At 42.9% G+C, this 23,633-nt stretch overlaps 1 protein-coding gene across 2 annotated transcripts in view; it reads right to left on the bottom strand.

Moving 5' to 3' along the window:
• RSRC1 (arginine and serine rich coiled-coil 1) overlaps window positions 1-23,633 on the bottom strand; it is a 434,403-nt gene that overhangs the window by 250,240 nt on the left and 160,530 nt on the right. For both annotated transcript variants that reach the window (XM_075340693.1, XM_075340692.1), the window contains exon 5: window positions 21,123-21,159. In XM_075340693.1, coding sequence (XP_075196808.1) covers window positions 21,123-21,159 — 37 coding nt within the window. The remainder of the gene's footprint in view (window positions 1-21,122; window positions 21,160-23,633) is intronic.

Genomic DNA, 23,633 nt, shown 5'->3' on the forward strand with positions numbered 1-23,633 from the left:
TTATCATAGAATATTCTGAGTTGTCCAATTCTGGGGACAATTTTTTTCTTCAAATAAATGCATTTATTTGGGGTTAAAAATCATTTTTTTTGCTACTCAGTTTCATAAAAAACAAATAAATACATTTAAAAAATTGCTTTTCCGAGCACTTTGTTGCCGTGTACATTCAACTTTGATGTGGTCTGTGTTCATAAATCAGGTAAGAAAAACAATAAAAAAATTAAAAACAATAAAAAAAAAGATTGTTATTGAGTATCCCATTGGATCGTCAGAATGAGTTTACTAACAGATGTTTAGTTAAAGCTGTTCTATGGACAGTAAGTCAGTATATTTAAAAAAAAAAAAAAAAAAAAAAAAAAACAATTCCTAAAATTATTTACTCAATATCATCATTATATTAATCATTTAAGACAAGATTTGTTTTTTCTCTTTCAAAGGTAGACAATTTCTTTAACTTGCTACATATTACAGTAGTATAAACCGTACAGTGCACAAAGGATGGAGATAAGTGACTTGGCCTATGTACACACTGGGTTGAAAGATCGCATCTTAGATGAGTAAATGAAGGTATCTTTCTTGCACTAAAAGCTGCCATGGAGCGCTGTCTCCTGCATGGATATGGAGATAGGTACACATACAGATATAGATACAAAGAACAATACATATGGAGATAGATACGCATACAGATTATAGATCCGTAGAACAATGCATATGTAGATAGATACTCATAGATATATAGATATGTGGAACAATGCATACGGAGAGAGATACGCATAGAGATATAGATACGTAGAACAATAGATATAGAAATAGATACGCATACAGATATAGATACGTAGACCAATACATATGGAGATAGATACGCATACAGATATAGATACGTAGACCAATAAATGTGGAGAAAGATCCACAGATATAGATAAGTAGAACAATACATAAAGAGATAACTACCCAGAGATATAGATACGTAGAACAATACATATGGAGATACACATACAGATATAGATATGTAGAACAATACATATGGAGATAGATACGCATAGAGACATAGATATGTAGAACAATGCACATAAAGATAGATACGCAGATCGATAGATATGAGAAAGACATGTAGATAGAGATAGATATTGAGATAGGAAGTAAAAAAATGAAGGCAGCACAACAAGTTGTATTTTGCAAAATAAGTACAAAAAAAAGTATTGGTCCATGTGACATGAGGTACGATTTTCACGGACTGACAAAATGAAGAAAGTGGAGTAATTTTTTTTTCCCCCTCTCCACCTCCGACAAAAGCTGATCCCACTCTAGCATTATGCAGAAAATGGTTGTGTCCACCTTCCCCAACAGTGACTTGTAAGATAAGGCACCAAGACTGATAAAGAGGTGAAGGAATTCACAAGTAACCGGACGGAAACACAACTCAAATTTCTAACAACTGCAACAATGTAAGAACTAGGACAATAATTTAATTGTACACTCATTGTATTTGACACACACGTCTAAAACTGTAAAAGAAATAAATACAAGTCAAATGTCTGTAAACACAGAACCACGCTTCCTTGAACTCCCGTTAAGTCTACTAAATGTTAAAGACGCTGGCGTCTAGATTCAGATGGGTAGTTTATTTAATGTTTAAAGTTTAATATGTTTGAGCAAGAGATATTGGCATGGGTTCCATAAATGTAAAAAAAGGCAAAACACGCATTTCTTTTTATCCTTTTCTTTTTCTATATATTTTTTTTATTTAAATCGCACATACGGGTTTAGCAATCATAGCAGTTAAACAGCGCTATAACAGAATGTTTAATAATGCACACTAAGATTTTTTTTTTTTAAATATCTCTGTTCTGTTGCCCAGTTTTTGTTTAGGAGAGGTAGATTTTTTTTTCTTGTTTGATTTTCTTTTTCATATAAAATCCATATTTCACTTACATAAGAGAACTCTATTTTAAGTGAATTAAGTGAATCTGCACCCAACAGATGTCTTTGCTGTAGTCTATCACATGAGTAGAAGTTCTACTTACAGCCCCGAACTAGTGAGTGGGTTTCTGAAAATTATATATATATATACACATACATATACATATATATATTATATTATATATATATATACATATATATATATATACATATATATACATATATATACATATATATATATATATACATATATATACATATATATATATATATATATATATATATATATATATATATATATATATATATATACATACATACATATATATATATATATATATATACATACACACACATATATGTGTACATAAAATACATATGTAAAAAAAAAATATATATATATATATATATATATAAAAAATATATATATATATGTATCGATATATATACGGTACATACACACATACACACTGTGTAGGAAGTCAAAAAGCATCTTTGTGTATAATTCACAAATAATCATTGGCTCAAATGGTCAAATTTGGTCCGTTGTAAAACTTTTAACAACCCCTATTCATACAATGGTTTTCCTTTTTCTTACTGGAATGTGCACACAACAGATTCAGAATGAAGGCATCAAAGCCAAAGAGGCACACACAGTGAAACAAGGAGTAAGAACAATGAACATGTATGTCTTGTCAAGAGTGCATATGTGGAATCAATTCAGACAGAGTTTGCGATCATCAGGCGTGTTTAGCAGAGGCAGTGTTGGTACATAGTTTCATACAGTGCTGAGCCTTATTCTAAGGGCAGGGTAGATTGCAGCGTTTTTGGTCCGAGTGCAATCCAACAAAACATCAGATCGCGCTCGGGCCAATGTTAATGTATGGGGCCGAGAAAATTACAGATTTTTTCCCTAGAAGAAAAAATTGCTACATATCCAAGTTTGGTCCGATATTAGGATCGCACTTGGCCATGCAAGTCAATGAGTGTGTGTGAAACATCAGACTGCATTTGGGTGATATTTGAGTGAAATACGATTTCCACGCAATGACACAATGGAGAAGATGGAGAAATTTTGTTCTCCATATTCTCCTCATAGTGTGCTCCGATCTCTCATCCAAGAGAATCAGAAAGCTGATGGATCAAACTCTGATCAGTGTTCTTCACGTAATCAACCCAATTCTATTAGATGAGATAATTTACAGCTGAGTGCTCCTGTTCTAAGGTAGAACATGGCGAGAACTATGGAAATAGAAATTCTCCTTCGGCGTCCACTGGAAGGGGCTAGGCTCTCTTCAATGGTTGAAATAGCTGTTTTTGCTAAAAAATGTTATGGTTAAAAGATTACCAAGGTATAAACTCTACGTGTTTTGAACATCACAGCTTCAAAATATAAAGTGTTTTTACATTTATACTAAGTTGACCCTAGCCCTTTAATTCCTGTGTCCAATGCGGTTTGTGTCTAACAATTCCACCTACAGGGCCCATAAAGTAGTTTGTTTTGTCTAAGTGAGAATTTTCACCTGTGTTCGGACATATGTCTCCATATGATGGCAGCAGCCACTTGCTCAGTATAGTGATTCTGGCTGTTGTACACTGGATGTAACCTCACCAGGTGAGTGGTTCATTTGTCACTTTTATACATTTAATTTTATTGAATGATGCCCTATGTGTGAGTACCTTTTTTGTATGTAAATTTATTACTATTTTAAGACATGAAGGTCAATCAATTAAGAAAATTGCTAGCACCTTGAAAGTATTCGCAAATCTAAGTAATGAAAACTGTCAACCGCTATGATGAAACTGGCTCTCATGAGGACCGCTTCAAAAAAGAAGATAGAGAATTACCTCTGCTGCAGAGGATAAGTTCATCAGTTACCAGTAAAGGCCCCGTCACACTAAGCAACATCGCTGCTAATGAACAACTTTTGTGACGTAACAGCGATGTTGCTAGTGATGTTGCTTAGTGTGACATCAAGCAACAACCCGGCCCCTGCTGTGAGGTCGCTGGTTGTTGCTGAATGTCCTGGGCCATTTTTTAGTTGTTGCTGTCCCGCTGTGAAGCACAGATCGCTGTGTGTGACAGCGACAGAACAACAACTAAATGTGCAGGCAGCAGGAGCCGGCTTCTGCGGAGGCTGGTAACCACGGTAAACATCGGGTAACCAAGAAGCCCTGTCCTTGGTTACCCGATATTTACCTTCGTTACCAGCCTCCTCCGCTCTCACTGTCAGTGCCGGCTCCTGCTTCTTGCACGTGTAGCAGAGTACACATCGGTAATTAACCCGATGTGTACTGTAGCTAGGAGAGCAGGGAGCCAGCGCTAAGCATTGAGCGCTGCTCCCTGCTCTGTGCACATTTAGCTGCAGTACACATCGGGTAATTAACCCGATGTGTACTGTAGCTAGGAGAGCAAGGAGCCAGCGCTAAGCGGTGTGCGCTGCTCCCTGCTCTGTGCACATGTAGCTGCAGCACACATCAGGTAATTAACCCGATGTGTGCTGTAATTAGGAGAGCAGGGAGCCAGCGCTAAGCGGTGTGCGCTGCTCCCTGCTCTCTGCACGTGTAGCTGTGTGCGCTGGTAACCAAGGTAAATATCGGGTTGGTTACCCGATATTTACCTTAGTTACCAAGCGCAGCATCTTCCACGCGGCGCTGCTGGCTGGGGGCTGGGACACTGGTTGCTGGTGAGCTCACCAACTCGTGTAGCCACGCTCCAGCGATCCTTGCCAGGTCAAGTTGCTGGTGGGATCGCTGGAGCGTCGCAGTGTGACATCTCACCAGCGACCTCCTAGCAACTTACCAGCGATCCCTATCAGGTTGGATCGTTGTTAGGATCGCGGGTAAGTTGTTTAGTGTGACTGGGCCTTAACAGAAAAAGCAAATTGATAGCATCTCAGATAACATGACTCATAAGGGATGCACTGACATCAAATTGCAGACACATCTCAACATCAAATGTCCAGAAGAGAATGTGGGGAACAGAGCTTTATGGTCTAATTGCTGCAAAGAAGCCACTACATAGTACTGCAAACAAGTAGAGAATTGTCTGGGCCAAGCAACGCAGAGAGCAGAGACTGGATAAAACATCAGTGGAAATCTGTATTGTTATGGGATTAGTAAAAATTTCAGATATTTGGTACAAACTGTGAGATGTAAAAAAGATGAACAAACAGATGATTCTTATATGTGTGTTGCCCACTGCAAAACATGGAGGGGGAAGATATGATGGTGTGGAGGCTCTTTACTGGTGACTCTGTTGGTAATTTACTCCGAATTAAAGACACACTTATCCATGACGGTAACGCAGCATTATGCAATGACATGTTATCTCATCTGGTTTGCAGTTTGTGGGACAATCAATTGTGTTACAACAGGACAATGTCAGAAAACACATCTTCAGGTTATGTAAGGGCTATGTGACCCAGAAGGTGAGAGATAGAGTACTGTGTCACGTGACACGGCCTTCACATTCAACGACCTGAACCCAAATATAATGGTTTAGGATGAGTTAGACAGCAGAGTGAAGCCAAAGCAGCCAATAAGTGCTCAGCACCTTAGGGACCTCCTTCAAGACTGTTGGACAATACCGCGGGTGTGTAAAGCGGTCATCAAAGTGAAGGTTGGTTGGTTACATTGAGGAATCTAGGGAATAAACACATTCTGGTTTGTCTCACACTTTTCTTTACTCCTTGTTACCATATGTGTACATTTGTGGGCCTTCAGTATGAATCTACAATATGAACACTCAAACAAGAACAAAAAAAAATAAAACACAACACGAACAGTTGTGTCCAAGCTGGTAATTTATGCACAATTGCCATATCACACTTTTTCTTATCCAGTATACACCACTTTAAATGCAACAAGCCACATAAAGCTGTAAGGGGAAAAACCCTAAGCCCTCGTGTAATACACACAGACAAGCTATTGTTATTTTTTTTTTTCATCATAAATAACTGAATATATAAAAGCCTCACACATCTGTCTAGACCAGTGATGGCGAACCTGTGGCACTCCAGCTGTTGCAAAACTACAATTCCCATCATGAAATAATGTAGCCCCAATTTACCAAAGGGTGGAGGTGGGGATACAAAAGAGAGAGGACCACGGATTATCAAAGTGAAATACAAATTTATTGAATATACAAAAAGTGATACAGGACACACAGTGGAAGGAGGCTAGATGGAAACAGCCTACCAGGAAACAACCCACAACAATACCAGGGCACACCACCAGATGGCACAACCTGCTGACAGGCAGCAATAGAGAGAGGGAATAAACAAGGTATAAACTGGCCCGTAGCTCCAGGGCACGGCTATGGGGGCTGCTTGTGCACCCTCATACGCCAACCTTTTCCTGGGCCTGTGGGAAAGGGATACGGTCCTTGACACTGAGGGACATGGGGCAGTCATCTCCTGGATGCGCTACATAGATGACATCCTGTTCATCTGGCAGGGCTCCACATCACAACTTGATACCTTCCTCGGCCTCCTTAATCACAACAACAGGAACATTAGACTGACATGGAAGTACAGCCGAGACACAATTGATTTTTTGGACTTATCTATTTCTGTTACGCCCGATGGCTCATTACATACTGATATTTTTCGTAAGAGCACCTCCACCAACTCCCTCCTTCATTTCTCCTCTTCACATCCCTTGCAGCTCAAGCGCTCTATCCCAGTCGGGCAGTTTCTCCGGGCTCGGAGAATTTGTTCTGATGACAATACATTTCATCGGCAGGCATCAGTTCTGTCGCGCCGATTTCGCGATCGGGGCTACAGGCCTATAGACATCACTGCCGGGTACGAACGTGCCTGTCAGACTACAAGACAGTCTTTGCTCTCCAGAAATAGATCTCGGGGTGATTCTGCTGATCAAACCATTCGGTTTATTACCATGTTCAATGCAGAATCCCATGAGATCCGTAATGTTCTGGAGAAACATTGGTCTGTGTTACTTACTGACAGGGATTTGCGCTTGGCTCTTACCCCACATCCAGCTATTACATGGCGTAGATCTCGTAATCTCAAGGATATGTTGACTAAGAGTCATTACATCTCTCCTCGCAGTAAGTTTATTTTTGATAGTCCTGGTCCTCCTTGGGGTTCTTCGTCTTGCGGCACATGTTCTGCTTGTCCGTTTATCCCTAAGAAGTTTGATTTTCTGAGTTCTTGCGGCGGTAAGACCTTCAGAATCGTTCACTCCATTTCTTGTGGTACGGAGGCAGTCATTTACCATCTTACCTGCCCATGCGGTCTTATTTATATTGGCATGACTACACGCACTTTGCGTGTCCGTACCCAAGAACATGTGCGTGACATTAGGAACGCGGCCAAGTCCTTAGAACCCGAAAAACTAAAGACTATCCCCAAACATTTCCGGGCCTGTCATGGATGTAGTCCCCGAGGCCTCTGTGTGCGTGGTATTGACCGCGTTTACATTGGCTCCAGGGGGGGTGATGTTAAACGCAAACTTTTGCAAAAGGAGACAAGATGGATGACGGTCTTGGGTACGGTTGCTCCATTGGGCCTTAATGAGGCAGTTAGCTTTAAATCTTTTTTGTAAACAGCGCGAATTTTATGGTGGGTCTTTGTGTTCTTTTTGGGATTTTAATTTTTTATTCTCTTTCTTAGGCGCCCATTCGCATTCTTGTTGTAGTTATGTCATCACCTGGGACGTCGGGGACAACCGCCTTGAGGAATGCTGTTCCACATGGACCCCTTCCTTTCGCAATTTTATTCCGGATTGGATAAAGTCTGCACGATTATTAATTCTGTGCCTATAATTCTGTATATGTCATTTTTGTATTGAACAACTTTTGATATGTATTCACTCTCTGTATACAAGGGTGTGTATATATGTATGTCGATGCCCTCATGATATGTACATGCTCCATGGCCCTCTAACTATATAATAGACTCTATTTACCATTTATGGAAAATGTATTTCCTACATATTCATGCGTGTCTAGATTCATAGCTTTTGTGAGCATGTTTTTGATGCATAAATTTCGTTCATATGTCTTTTTATCTTTGAGGGTGACATGCATGTATGCCATTTTTTGTACTTTGATGTATTCCGACTATGATACATTTTATTTTGTCCCTTATATGGACATATACTATGATATGTACATGCCTTATGGCCCTTTCACTATATATTAACCCTCATTGATTATATACGGTGAATTTATTCCCTGCATATGTTTGCGGTTTTTGCATCCATATTGCATATGTGCAGGTATTTTATGTACACATGCAGTCTTTGCTAATATATCCTTTGGTCTGTCCAGAGGGTATTATACATATATACAATAATCATTGTATCATTGATATATTCCAATCATGACATTTTCTGTCCCTCTATGTGGATGTATACTATCCCTGCTGCAGCATTTGGCTGTAATAGCCAATGACTGGTTTATCTTTGAATGCTAGCTGCTAATACTATTGTGTTCACACATTTGTGCTCCACTATCAGCTCCCCATGACGTGCTGGCTTCTCTAACACCTATTTGACTGGCATAGACGCGCTCCTGCTATGCGCTGCTAACACTACTGTGTTTGCATACTAGTGATCCATTATCAGCTCCCCATGACGTCCGCGGTCCCTCCTTCATTTACTATGCATCTGATTGGCACAGACACGCCTCTGTGTTTGCATACTAGTGATTCATTATCAGCTCCCCATGACGTCCCCGGTCCCTCCTTCATTTACTATGCATCTGATTGGCACAGACGCGCCTCTGTCATGCGCTGCCTCCTCCCCCCTGCGGCCTGGGCTCGGACGGGTCTCCGTGCTGAGCGTGGGAATGAAGTCACTTCCTTCTCACGCTTTTGATCACGGGACTCGGCGTGCCCTGCCGTTCGGGGGGGCGTGGCAACATGACGCTGCGCGCGCCGATTTGCTAATGGGCCCCTACACTTCCCTATTTATACCCTTCACTTTTAATCTATAGCCACGCCTCCTGACGAAGCCTTTGGTGAAACGCGCGTCGAGGCCCCGCCCCCACGCCAGGACACATCCACCATCACTGCTCTGACATGACGCAAGGTAAAATAGATTAATCACTTATGCCCCCCTGCCTCTGGGACTTTTTTAGGGGATCCTACAGATCTCCTATGTACAATTGTCTTTCTCACACTGTCCCTTTGGACTCTCTACGGGCCAGTTTATACCTTGTTTATTCCCTCTCTCTATTGCTGCCTGTCAGCAGGTTGTGCCATCTGGTGGTGTGCCCTGGTATTGTTGTGGGTTGTTTCCTGGTAGGCTGTTTCCATCTAGCCTCCTTCCACTGTGTGTCCTGTATCACTTTTTGTATATTCAATAAATTTGTATTTCACTTTGATAATCCGTGGTCCTCTCTCTTTTGTATCCCCACCTCCACCCTTTGGTAAATTGGGGCTACATTATTTTAGGTTTCATATTCTTGTGGACCTCTTCCGGTCATAGGAAAGGTTGTTTAGGTTATGTTGATTTTCTTGTTCCACAGAATCCCATACAGGGTTCATGGATTTTAAAAAACGTGACAGAGCCTGGGTATCACAACTCAGTGCTGTATTTGGCGAACAGGCCACGGTTGGTACGGAAACACAGAATGTTACTGATTTAAAGCTAGAAATTAAGTCTCTTCTCAAGAAACGTGTCAAGGTGTGGTGGAACAAGGCTGCTTTAGAGAACTACCTGCAGAAAAATATAATTCCTAGGGGTTTGAGGGTACAGCTTTTTCCCACCCTTGGTGTGCAGGATACCACCTTTTCTGACAGGTGGGAGGAGGCACTTTCTAAGTGTTCCCTCACTCTTTTGGAACTTCTCATTGGTGCGGACAAAAGGAGCTTGGACACTCTTGAGAAAGATATTGAGAACATCAGGTCCAAGCTGCAGACTGCTCTTTCTGCTGAGGATTTGAAAACTTTTGAGTGCTCCTTAGAGGAAACACTTGATAAGTGGGAACGTGATATCCAGGCCTCTAAGGCCAAAAAATTCCAGCGTGATCTTAATGATTATCAGTGCAATCAGGTCTACCGCTGGCATTTGGGATCTAGGGGCGCCCCTCGCCTACAGTCGGCCTCCAGTGTCTCTTCTCTTTCGGAGGAAGAATGTTCTACTCGTTTTTTAGGAAAACGGTCAGCCCCTGGAGAGGCTCCTGGTCCTACATCTCTACAAATAAAAACATCTACAGGGCGGGGACAACCCCATGGTTACAACACCAGGAAAAGGACCAACAGGAGATTCTAAAGGTAATCAATTTGTCCCCGCATGTACTCACATCATCACAGATCACTGTACTATCTCGTGGTCTTTCTTTCGCACCGGTCAGTAAATTTGATTGTTTTGAGGCCATCAAGGACCTGGAGCTTTTTGCAAGAAAATTAACATTCAAAAAGTATTTCTCTTCGGAGGTTCCATCCTCCTTTTCTGACGTAGAGCTCCAGGCCCTTAGGGACCTTGAGTCCTTGGCCCAGGAACATGATGCCCCCCCTAATTCCTCTGTCCCCACGCATCTGCACCGCCACTCACAGCACTTCCCGCCCAAATACGGCTGTCCTCAAATTGAGATCTTTGTGCGGCTGGTCCGGGACGAGTTTTCTCGCTTGCGGACTCACATCCATCATGACAATCTTTCTCACACTGAAAGGGCGGCCATCCGCTCCCTTAAAGGACTAACCGACATAGTGATAAAACCTGCGGATAAAGGCGGGAATGTTGTGTTGTGGCCGGTGCGCATGTATGAGGATGAGGCTTTTAGATTGCTCAATGACAAGCAGTGCTATAAGCGCTTATCCTGCTCTCCCTTAGCTACCTTTTCTCAGGAGCTGAGATCCCTCCTTGATGATGGAGTTGAGGGTAGGGCTATTACATCTAAAATGCGGGATGCCTTGTATCCTGCCTGTCCTACCATTCCTACGTTTTACCTTCTTCCTAAGGTTCACAAGGACCCCCGGTCCCCACCGGGGAGACCCATAGTTTCAGGGATTGGGGGTCTTTGTGAACCTGCTTGTCAGTTTATTGATTTTTATTTGCAGCAAAGTGTCCTGACCTTACCATCCTTTGTTCAGGACACGAATGATGTTCTTAGGAGGCTTGATGGCGTTGTTCTTGAGGATGATATGTGGCTTGTCAGTTGTGATGTGGAGTCCCTTTATACATCTATTCGCCATGAACAGGGTGTAGCAGCATCCCAGTTTTTTCTCACCATGACCAACTTGGAACCGGAATTGAAGGAATTCATCATTCTTCTCCTCCGGTTCATCCTCAGTCGGAATTTTTTCGTGTTCAAGGACCGCCCCTTCCTTCAGCTCCAGGGCACGGCTATGGGGGCTGCTTGTGCACCCTCATACGCCAACCTTTTCCTGGGCCTGTGGGAAAGGGATACGGTCCTTGACACTGAGGGACATGGGGCAGTCATCTCCTGGATGCGCTACATAGATGACATCCTGTTCATCTGGCAGGGCTCCACATCACAACTTGATACCTTCCTCGGCCTCCTTAATCACAACAACAGGAACATTAGACTGACATGGAAGTACAGCCGAGACACAATTGATTTTTTGGACTTATCTATTTCTGTTACGCCCGATGGCTCATTACATACTGATATTTTTCGTAAGAGCACCTCCACCAACTCCCTCCTTCATTTCTCCTCTTCACATCCCTTGCAGCTCAAGCGCTCTATCCCAGTCGGGCAGTTTCTCCGGGCTCGGAGAATTTGTTCTGATGACAATACATTTCATCGGCAGGCATCAGTTCTGTCGCGCCGATTTCGCGATCGGGGCTACAGGCCTATAGACATCACTGCCGGGTACGAACGTGCCTGTCAGACTACAAGACAGTCTTTGCTCTCCAGAAATAGATCTCGGGGTGATTCTGCTGATCAAACCATTCGGTTTATTACCATGTTCAATGCAGAATCCCATGAGATCCGTAATGTTCTGGAGAAACATTGGTCTGTGTTACTTACTGACAGGGATTTGCGCTTGGCTCTTACCCCACATCCAGCTATTACATGGCGTAGATCTCGTAATCTCAAGGATATGTTGACTAAGAGTCATTACATCTCTCCTCGCAGTAAGTTTATTTTTGATAGTCCTGGTCCTCCTTGGGGTTCTTCGTCTTGCGGCACATGTTCTGCTTGTCCGTTTATCCCTAAGAAGTTTGATTTTCTGAGTTCTTGCGGCGGTAAGACCTTCAGAATCGTTCACTCCATTTCTTGTGGTACGGAGGCAGTCATTTACCATCTTACCTGCCCATGCGGTCTTATTTATATTGGCATGACTACACGCACTTTGCGTGTCCGTACCCAAGAACATGTGCGTGACATTAGGAACGCGGCCAAGTCCTTAGAACCCGAAAAACTAAAGACTATCCCCAAACATTTCCGGGCCTGTCATGGATGTAGTCCCCGAGGCCTCTGTGTGCGTGGTATTGACCGCGTTTACATTGGCTCCAGGGGGGGTGATGTTAAACGCAAACTTTTGCAAAAGGAGACAAGATGGATGACGGTCTTGGGTACGGTTGCTCCATTGGGCCTTAATGAGGCAGTTAGCTTTAAATCTTTTTTGTAAACAGCGCGAATTTTATGGTGGGTCTTTGTGTTCTTTTTGGGATTTTAATTTTTTATTCTCTTTCTTAGGCGCCCATTCGCATTCTTGTTGTAGTTATGTCATCACCTGGGACGTCGGGGACAACCGCCTTGAGGAATGCTGTTCCACATGGACCCCTTCCTTTCGCAATTTTATTCCGGATTGGATAAAGTCTGCACGATTATTAATTCTGTGCCTATAATTCTGTATATGTCATTTTTGTATTGAACAACTTTTGATATGTATTCACTCTCTGTATACAAGGGTGTGTATATATGTATGTCGATGCCCTCATGATATGTACATGCTCCATGGCCCTCTAACTATATAATAGACTCTATTTACCATTTATGGAAAATGTATTTCCTACATATTCATGCGTGTCTAGATTCATAGCTTTTGTGAGCATGTTTTTGATGCATAAATTTCGTTCATATGTCTTTTTATCTTTGAGGGTGACATGCATGTATGCCATTTTTTGTACTTTGATGTATTCCGACTATGATACATTTTATTTTGTCCCTTATATGGACATATACTATGATATGTACATGCCTTATGGCCCTTTCACTATATATTAACCCTCATTGATTATATACGGTGAATTTATTCCCTGCATATGTTTGCGGTTTTTGCATCCATATTGCATATGTGCAGGTATTTTATGTACACATGCAGTCTTTGCTAATATATCCTTTGGTCTGTCCAGAGGGTATTATACATATATACAATAATCATTGTATCATTGATATATTCCAATCATGACATTTTCTGTCCCTCTATGTGGATGTATACTATCCCTGCTGCAGCATTTGGCTGTAATAGCCAATGACTGGTTTATCTTTGAATGCTAGCTGCTAATACTATTGTGTTCACACATTTGTGCTCCACTATCAGCTCCCCATGACGTGCTGGCTTCTCTAACACCTATTTGACTGGCATAGACGCGCTCCTGCTATGCGCTGCTAACACTACTGTGTTTGCATACTAGTGATCCATTATCAGCTCCCCATGACGTCCGCGGTCCCTCCTTCATTTACTATGCATCTGATTGGCACAGACACGCCTCTGTGTTTGCATACTAGTGATTCATTATCAGCTCCCCATGACGTCCCCGGTCCCTCCTTCATTTACTATGCATCTGATTGGCACAGACGCGCCTCTGTCATGCGCTGCCTCCTCCCCCCTGCGGCCTGGGCTCGGACGGGTCTCCGTGCTGAGCGTGGGAATGAAGTCACTTCCTTCTCACGCTTTTGATCACGGGACTCGGCGTGCCCTGCCGTTCGGGGGGGCGTGGCAACATGACGCTGCGCGCGCCGATTTGCTAATGGGCCCCTACACTTCCCTATTTATACCCTTCACTTTTAATCTATAGCCACGCCTCCTGACGAAGCCTTTGGTGAAACGCGCGTCGAGGCCCCGCCCCCACGCCAGGACACATCCACCATCACTGCTCTGACATGACGCAAGGTAAAATAGATTAATCACTTATGCCCCCCTGCCTCTGGGACTTTTTTAGGGGATCCTACAGATCTCCTATGTACAATTGTCTTTCTCACACTGTCCCTTTGGACTCTCTACGGGCCAGTTTATACCTTGTTTATTCCCTCTCTCTATTGCTGCCTGTCAGCAGGTTGTGCCATCTGGTGGTGTGCCCTGGTATTGTTGTGGGTTGTTTCCTGGTAGGCTGTTTCCATCTAGCCTCCTTCCACTGTGTGTCCTGTATCACTTTTTGTATATTCAATAAATTTGTATTTCACTTTGATAATCCGTGGTCCTCTCTCTTTTGTATCCCCACCTCCACCCTTTGGTAAATTGGGGCTACATTATTTTAGGTTTCATATTCTTGTGGACCTCTTCCGGTCATAGGAAAGGTTGTTTAGGTTATGTACAATTCCCATCATGCCTAGCCATTCAAAGCAAAAGCTTTGGCTGTGAAGACATGATGGGAATTGTAGTTTTGCAACAGCTGGAGTGCCACAGGTTCGCCATCACTGGTCTAGACTGTATCATAAAACTATGTATTAGCAGAGATTATACACCACCCACATTAGGTCTTCATCCACATGTTAAATCAAATGTAGCAATGATTGCACTAATTGTGCATTTCAGTGTCGGCTAGAATTATTGACATGCACAAAAAATACTCAACCAGTATCACATGGATTCATCAGAAATGATTACATTTCCATACCGCTCTTCATAGCTGCCATATATTAAATGACAACCAATTACATTCAGCACTTACAGATTCTAACCGTTCTAGCAAATCTCTTACACGGCTATATAAAAGCTCATTTCTCATTTGCTTTATACGAAGCAGAAATGATTCAGCGTGGGTCTGGACTTCATCCCTTCATTTAGATGAGATTTTATATGGAGAGAAATGTGGTGTTCCTTTTATAATCATCTACATTTATGTGCTCTTTTAAACAAACAGACAAAATAAATCAGCCTGGAAATTGCCTGCATTGAAACACATTTGCAAGTATTGATTAACAAGAAACAACGGGAGAACCTACAGTTATCTCTTAATAAACCACAAGCTATTAATGATAGATTACTCGACATTACTTACAACAGCACAACAGCATTTCTTACCCACAAGGACAAAAAGGTCAAGAATATTCTGCTACATGATCAGTAGGGCAATGAGATCACAGGACTGCTGAGAAAATGTCAAATCTAAACATTAAAAGTGTACAAAAGTGTAGCAACGTGACAATACTTCCCTTCTAGAAGAAAATAACCAAACTTACAAACATTGTCCAAACCAAGAAAACTATGTTCAAGTAAAAAGATGTTCATCACTGTGGGTGTTCTCCAGCTTCTGACCTCTGCATTTCCAGTGCAGAGAAATCCCAAGATGGTATCACGCACTCTGGAGGACACAATACTGCCTGGGCAGCTGGTGGAATGGTAGCACGCATTTTGGACGACACAATACTGCCTGGGCAGCTGTTGGAATGGTAGCACGCATTCTGGACGACACAATACTGCCTGGGCAGCTGGTGGAATGGTAGCACACACTCTGGAGGACACAATACTGCCTGGACAGCTGGTGTAATGGTAGCACGCACTCTAGAGGACACAATACTGCCTGGGCAGCTGGTGGAATGGTAGCAGGTACTCTGGAGGACACAATACTGCCTGGGCAGCTGGTGGAATGGTAGCAGGTACTCTGGAGGGAACAATACTGCCTGGGCAGCTGCTGTAATGGTAGCACGCACTCTGGAGGACACAGTGCTGGCCTGGGCAGCTTCTGGAAAGGTGTCACGCACTCTGTAGGACACAGTGCTGGCCTGGGCAGCTTCTGGAAAGGTGTCACGCACTCTGGAGGACACAGTGCTGCCCCAGTCAGTTTATAGAATGGTATCACGCACTCTGGAGGACACAGTACTGCCCTGAGCAGCTGCTGGTATGGTATCACGCACAGTGGAGGACATAGTGCTGCCTCGGGCAGCTGCTGGAATGGTATCACGTACTCTGGAGGACACAGTACTGCCCCAGGCAACTGCTAGAATGGTAGCATACACGCTGGAGGACACGGTGCAGCCCCATGCAGCTTCTGATGGTTGAGAATTTCAGCAGCTTGATGTGCAGTGATCACTAGAGATGAGCAAACCTGTGGAAGTTCAGTTCAGCCGGACTTTAGTTAAAGTTTTTTTGGTTTGGGACCTAGACTTGACCTAAATCCCAAAGGAAGTAACTAATTGGGCAGCTCGGGTCTCCGCCTGCATGCAGCCAGCCATAAACAAATCACTCTGGGGCGGGTGGGCAGAGTTTTTACATTTTTTTCCTGTTTGGTGCACACTAGATACAATAACGCTATCGTTATCCACAGTGCGAGCCGTTCAAACACTGTAAGCGGCTCACACTGGACTGAGCACCGATCTTACCCGAGCACAGTGATGATTGCGCAAGTGGTTTGTATACGTAAAGCACCCGAACTCAAACTCTGTTTTTATTTGTAAAGTCTGTGTTTGTTAAGAAGAACACTGAACCTCAGGTTCGCTCATCTCTAGTAATCACCAGCAGTTACAAGGGGCTCTCGGGATGGAACGCAGCTTTAAGGGTGAATTTCCTTTGGGGTGCAAATGCAGCCGATTTTGTACATTAAATTAAAACTGCATTGTACAGTAGATGAGATTTTTTAGACATCTTAGGCTGATCTGGTTTAAAATCCACAAAATACTAATTTATGTTATGGATGTTAACACGGCTTTCAGAAACAAAAACACAAATGTCCTATGTGAACTTGCGCTAAAGATAGAGCAGTTGTTCTGCTCTAAGTGTGGCAAACACTACAGCGCCAACAAATTGGCACATTGTTAACATTATTAGTTAAAGTCTTTGCATTTTTGCAGATAATTTGGATAAGTGAAAATCTGATAATTGGGCCTAACTATTCTGAAGAACAAACATGTTCTAATTCTGAACCATTCCATGACTCCAATGAATAGGTGACCATATCAACTACTGAAACCAATGGTGTTAAGCACTGAGCAATGATGGGTAGTACGGCAATGTAGTACAGTAAGTGACTACTACCACCACAGAATGCTGGAAGCAGTCACTTGCTCGCCACCTGTAAACATATATATGAAGGAATGCTGGTGCATTTCCACTGGATTGTTGGGGGATTAAATAAGTGAGAAACATAAGGTAGTGAAAGACAAAATTATTTAACCGGTCTTTCTGTTAGGCTACTGTGTCCTGCAATTTTGGTAAAAATTACACTTTCAGATGTAGCACTACCTCACTATTCATGAGCTACCGCCAAGCATGGCCGTCCAGTAGAGTGTACATTGTATTAAGAGGACTCCTTCCTCCCAAGTGCTGCATATAAAACTGTAAAGGTCTGTTTAGATGGACTGACCTACGGCACCACACGACTACCGATCAGTGGTCATTTGAATGTTTTTTACACAAGCAGACCAAGGCAAACATTACAAACAGAGATAAAAAGAAAAAAAAAAAAAAAAGAAGATCGCTTAGTGGGCATAGGCTGCCATTTTTCTCGGCAGTGCGAGTCCTATTATATGGCTAGCCTGCTATCTTTCTTGGCAGTGCGAGTCCCGTTTTGCACACAGGATGCCATCTTTCTCGGCAGTGTGAGTCCTGCTTTGCAAACAGACTGTCATCTTTTCCGGCAGTGCGATTCTTCCTGCTTTGCGCATAGACTGACATCTTTCTCGGCAGTGAGAGTCCTATTTTATGGCTATGCTGCCATCTTTCTCGGTAGTGCAAGTCCTGTTTTGCGCACAGGATGCCATCTTTTTCGGCAGTGCGAGTCTTCTTTACCCAGGACAATGTACTGCCAAGAAAAATGATCTTATACACTGCACAAAAGTTAATTTTAACTGATGACTTTGTGCCTAGTTACACGTCAAGATAATAGTGAAAGAATCATTTTTAACAACACTTGTTCAAGAATATTGCAGTGTAAAGGCCCCATTAAGTTTCTCAAAAACGAGAGGGCACAGAAATATATCAAACTAGCTGTAGTACCCGGTGTTGCCTGGGATAGTGACTGTCTTTCTGTCTCTCTCCAACTTTCCCTCTCTCCCACTCTCTCTCTGTCTGTATGTGTCCCTCTCTGTCTGCCTCCCTCTCTGTATATGTCTGTCTCCCTGTCTTTGTCTGTCTCTCTCTGTGTCTGTCTGTCTGTCTCTTGTCTCTCTACCTTTGTCTGTCTGTCTCTTGTCTCTCTACCTTTGTCTGTCTCTCTCTGTCTATCTTTGTCTGACTGACTTTGTCTCTGTCTCTTTGTCTGTCTGTCTCTCTTTTTCTAATCAAAAAGGTCCGTGGAGCCTCTGTTAGGAGTCTCAACACAGAAACCAGCCAGAAATCCCTCCGGGAAGGGCCCAGCTAAGGGGTCACTCTTTTTAGGAGACCACCATAACCACCATATTAAGTGGCCCTTTTAGTCAATATCCAACTTTTTGACAAGTTTAAAGATATGACAAGGGAAATACCAAGGCCAGGTATCCATCCACAGACAGCTGTTTCGGGGTATTGCCCCTCATCAGTGTGGAGTAGGATTCTGTCTGGGTGGGAGCAATGCCTAGTAGACCAACAAAACAAAACAATCAGCCAGAGAAAATACTGCCGGCAGCCAACGAGAGCGCTCAAGACAGTGAAATCCTAGGTACATTGCCCCCTGGGAAATATGCAAATCAAAAAGGTCCGTGGATTTTTGATTTGTATATTTCCCAGGGGGCAATGTACCTAGGATTTCACTGTCTTGAGCGCCCTCGCTGGCTGCTGCCAGCTTTTACTCTGGCTGGTCTCCCCGAGATCAGTGATTGTTTTGTTTTGTCTCTCTTTTTCTGTCTGTCTCTCTCTCCGTCTCCACCAAAATCATATTACCTCACACATAAGCTTCTTATACTAAGAATGTCCTTTGTTGCCTATAGCAACCAATCACAGCTCCTATTAATGACCTGTAGCTCCCAGGTCCATTGACTTTAATATAAGCAGGTTTTTTAGCAAGTAACTGTAAAGCGCAAGGTTAAATTTTTCCCTCAAAACATAGTCTATGACGTTCCCTGAGTCAAATGAAATGGCTGTGCAAAATTTTATGATTGTAAATGTAACGGTCCGGATTCCTTTAGTGGACATACACACATACATCAGCTTTATATCTTAGACTCGCTGTAGTACCCGGGCGTTGCCCGGGATAATAACTGTCTATCTGTCTCTCTGTGTGTGTGACTGTCTCTGTGTGTGTGACTGTCTCTGTGTGTGTGACTGTCTCTGTGTGTGTGACTGTCTCTGTGTGTGTGACTGTCTCTGTGTGTGTGACTGTCTCTGTGTGTGTGACTGTCTCTGGCTCTTTCCCCGTCTGTCTCTTTCCCCGTCTGTCTCTTTCCCCGTCTGTCTCTTTCCCCGTCTGTCTCTTTCCCCGTCTGTCTCTTTCCCCGTCTGTCTCTTTCCCCGTCTGTCTCTTTCCCCGTCTGTCTCTTTCCCCGTCTGTCTCTTTCCCCGTCTGTCTCTTTCCCCGTCTGTCTCTTTCCCCGTCTGTCTCTTTCCCCGTCTGTCTCTTTCCCCGTCTGTCTCTTTCCCCGTCTGTCTCTTTCCCCGTCTGTCTCTTTCCCCGTCTGTCTCTTTCCCCGTCTGTCTCTTTCCCCGTCTGTCTTTCCCCGTCTGTCTTTCCCCGTCTGTCTCTTTCCCCGTCTGTCTCTTTCCCCGTCTGTCTCTTTCCCCGTCTGTCTCTTTCCCCGTCTGTCTCTTTCCCCGTCTATCTGTGCCTGTCTCTTTCCCTGTATGTGCCTGTCTGTCAGTGTTTGTCTGTCTCTTTGTCTGTCAGTGTTTGTCTGTCTCTTTGTCTGTCAGTGTTTGTCTGTCTCTTTGTCTGTCAGTGTTTGTCTGTCTCTTTGTCTGTCTCTTTGTCTGTCTCTTTGTCTGTCTCTTTGTCTGTCTCTTTGTCTGTCTCTTTGTCTGTCTCTTTGTCTGTCTCTTTGTCTGTCTCTTTGTCTGTCTCTTTGTCTGTCTCTGTATCTTTCCCTGTCTGTCTGTCTCTTTCCTTGTCTGCCTTTTACTCTGTCTGTGCCTGTGTCTGTCTCTCTCTATCCATCTCCCCACCGACATCTTATTAGCTCACATATAAGCTTCTTATACTATGAATGTCCTTTGTTTCTATAGCAACCAATCACAGCTACTATTAATAGCCTATAGCTCGCAGCTCCATTGACTTTAATGGAGGCAGGTTTTTTTGAAGAGTAACTAAAGCGTGGGGTTAAATTTTCCCGTCAAAACATAGTCTATGATGTTTCCTAAGTCATATGAGGTGTCTGTGCAAAATCTTCTGATTGTAAATGTGACCGTGCAGATTCCTTTAGCAGACATACACACACACATACATACACATACACACTCAGCTTTATATATTAGATAGACCACTGAAATCTGAGTGTCAGTCACTCACATTGACAACATTTACCTTGTCAATGGGGAATGCATGTATACAGACTGAAACTGCCAGCACTTCCAGTCTCATCAAACAAAATTAATGTAAAATGTTGAATTTATTCATACATTTCCAGGAGGAACAGCAGAGTGATTGTACAATGCTGAGTTCCATGAAATAGTGAGCAGCACTTTTTTATTTTTTCTGGGAAATACCAGTATTCTCTAAAACAGATATGTTAGCGGAACTGGCATGTCCTCTTTAAATAAATTAATAGAATATGCATAAAAAAACACGTAACATGTATCGTATCTTATATTTATTTATGCATGCAATATGTGTGTGTAGAGCACATTGTTCTTTTCAGATCCTGCCGTGCCAAAAATCTCCAGCCAAACATTTTTTTTTTCTTATTGCTGGTAATTAAAACAATCATCAATCCAATGATTGTGTTTCCTCTTTCATTTCATCTCCACATCAAAATAAAAAAGGTAATTTAAAAAAAAAAAAAAAAATTAATATTCCCCTGAGATGATAAACTAAATGAAAGCGTAAGTCCCATCACATAATAATGGTGAGCGAACCCTTTGGGAAATAGTTGACTTTCTCAATTCAAGGTATTCAAAGCTCATTGAAAACTGTTCATTTGGAATGCAGATATCAAAGATGATGCAAATGTTCAAGAGAAATGTAGAACTTACCAGATGTTCTAATCCAGCTTTGATGTTTACCCAGTCCCTGAAAGAGAAGAACAAAACTTCTAAATACTTGCTAAATCCTTGTCCAACACAATTTATTCACGTGTGCCCACAGCTCCCAGACGTTTAAATATTGACCAGTCTTGTATTGAGTTATCTGGAGTAACACTGCGATGTAAAACATTTAGAATATCACAAGGAAAACAAAAGAAGGTAAGAAGGGATACATAAAATATTAATAAATAATATTCCAAATGGAGGTTCAAATACCTCCATAATAAAGAGAAGAGGGTAGAGACAAGCCCTACAGATTGTGCCCCCAAAATGTAATAAGATGAGTACCCCGAGTGTCATATCTTAGGCTACTTTCACACATCAGTTTTTTCCCATCAGGTACAATCCGGAAAAAAACGGGTAAAACGGATCCGGTACCGCATCCGTTTTATCCCCATAGATTTGCATTGTTACCGGATTGTACCTGATGGCTTTGCGTTGCATCCGTTTTTTTCCGGATGCGGCAAAATTTATCAAAGCGGCGGCCGGAGGCAAAGTGTCTTGCAACGTTTTTTTGTCCGGCAAAAAAAACCGCATCGCGCCGCTTCCGGCCGCTGCGGCGCATTTTCAATGCATGCCTATGGACGCCGGATGCGGCGCGATGCGGAAAAAACGCATCCGGCCGCCGCATGCGGTTTCTTCCACTGCGCATGCTCAGTAGCGTGACGCAACCGGAAAAAAACGGACCGGCCGCATGTAAAAACGTATGCAAAGGATGCGGTGTTTTCGCCGCATCCGTTGCATAGGTTTCACAGCCGGATTGAGCCGCAGTGCTCAAACCGGATGTGTGAAAGTAGCCTTAGCCAACAAGATGCCGATATGATTAGAGGAAGCAGAGCATAGTAAGGTTTTATCCCTGCATGTGACTAAAGGCCCAGTCACACACAACGACTTACCAGCGATCCCAAAAACGATGCGACCTGATAGGGATCGCTGGTAAGTCGCTGGGAGGTCGCTGGTGAGATGTCACGCAGTCAGACCTTACCAACGATGCAGGAACGATACAGGTCACTGCGGCAGTCACTGTGACCCTGTCACACAGTGTCAAACACAGCGATGTGTCCTGCCAAGCAGGACATCGCCTTTGAAGAAAATGGCCTGGACCATTCGGCAACGACTAGCGATCTCACAGCAGGGGCCTGATCGCTGGTAGGTGTCACACATAACAAGATCGCTAACGAAACCGTGACTCGCTAGCGATCTCGTTATGTGTTACGGTAACTTTACACTACATGGAGGCAATAAAGATGAAAATAAGGGAGCTCTCCGCTGACTTGCATCCAGCACGCCTCCGCTTCCTCCATGCACTAGTTGCCTTTAAGCTGAGTGCCCACCATGATCTTCTGTTGCATTTTTTCGTGTGTATTTTCGCTGTGTCAAAAACACAGCATTTTACACTACCAAACAAAATGGGTGGCATATATAGAAATCTCCTGCCACAGAGCTTCTTTTTTACGCTGCATAAACTGACCTGCGGAGCGTTTTTCTAATCCGCAGCATGTCAATTTCTCTTGCGGGTACACTGAGTTTTCTGTGCAGCATTTCCCCATACACTTGCTTTCGATGCAGATTCCGCATATAAAAAAAACATGTGTTTTTGGTGCGTTTACACATCGGAAAAGCATAAAAACACATGTAATCCACACCTAAGAATGACAATACCGGGAAGACTCAAAAAACAAAACAGCTACTGTATATCTAAAGCATGAAACATCAGAGGCAAAAGACGCACGGTCAAAAACGTGATCAAAATGCAGCGTCAAGAACGTACACGAAAACACAACGAAAAAAACATAGATAAACTAAGCTGCGGAGCTGGTGCAGAAATTCTGGAGCGTCAAAAGATCAATGGATACTGATCATGGGGAGTGGGACACAGCCTTAGGAGTCTAAGCTAATTGTTTTACATGTTAAAGATAAAGGGGGTACAAATCCCCTCTGGTTAAGTGTGTGAACACGGTGCTTTAAGGACATTGACCTATTTTACAGAATATAAACCTAAATTACAGCACCACTCCAGCGTTTTTGGGGGATTTTTTTCAGCGCTGGAGTTGTGCTTTAAATCTAAGTCACTTGCCCCCTGTTTTATACTCGCCCTCCGCAATCACTCTGGTGCCGTGGCTCCATCTTGGGACTGTACCTTCTGAATTGCCGGAAGTCAGAAGTTACGTCAACTATGCGTGTATATTTACTGCACATACAGCAGTGATCAGTGATGTGTGTGTATGTATTGTTTGTGCAGCTGAGCTGTGTTTGTCTACTGTGCATGCTGCGGTATTGTGCGCATAATGTGAATGCTTCAGAGAAACGTTAATAGGAGCTGACTTTTAACCTGACTAATTATTACCTCCCTTTAGATCTCCCTAGAGCACTTTATTGACCTCTATGCTTACGTACACCAGAGAAGTTTTAATTTAAAGAAAATAGATTTTTCCTTTTTTCGAAGTCTAAGTCTACTTT

This window comes from Anomaloglossus baeobatrachus, chromosome 3 (genome assembly GCF_048569485.1).
Source record: "Anomaloglossus baeobatrachus isolate aAnoBae1 chromosome 3, aAnoBae1.hap1, whole genome shotgun sequence".
Classification (NCBI taxonomy): domain Eukaryota; kingdom Metazoa; phylum Chordata; class Amphibia; order Anura; family Aromobatidae; genus Anomaloglossus; species Anomaloglossus baeobatrachus.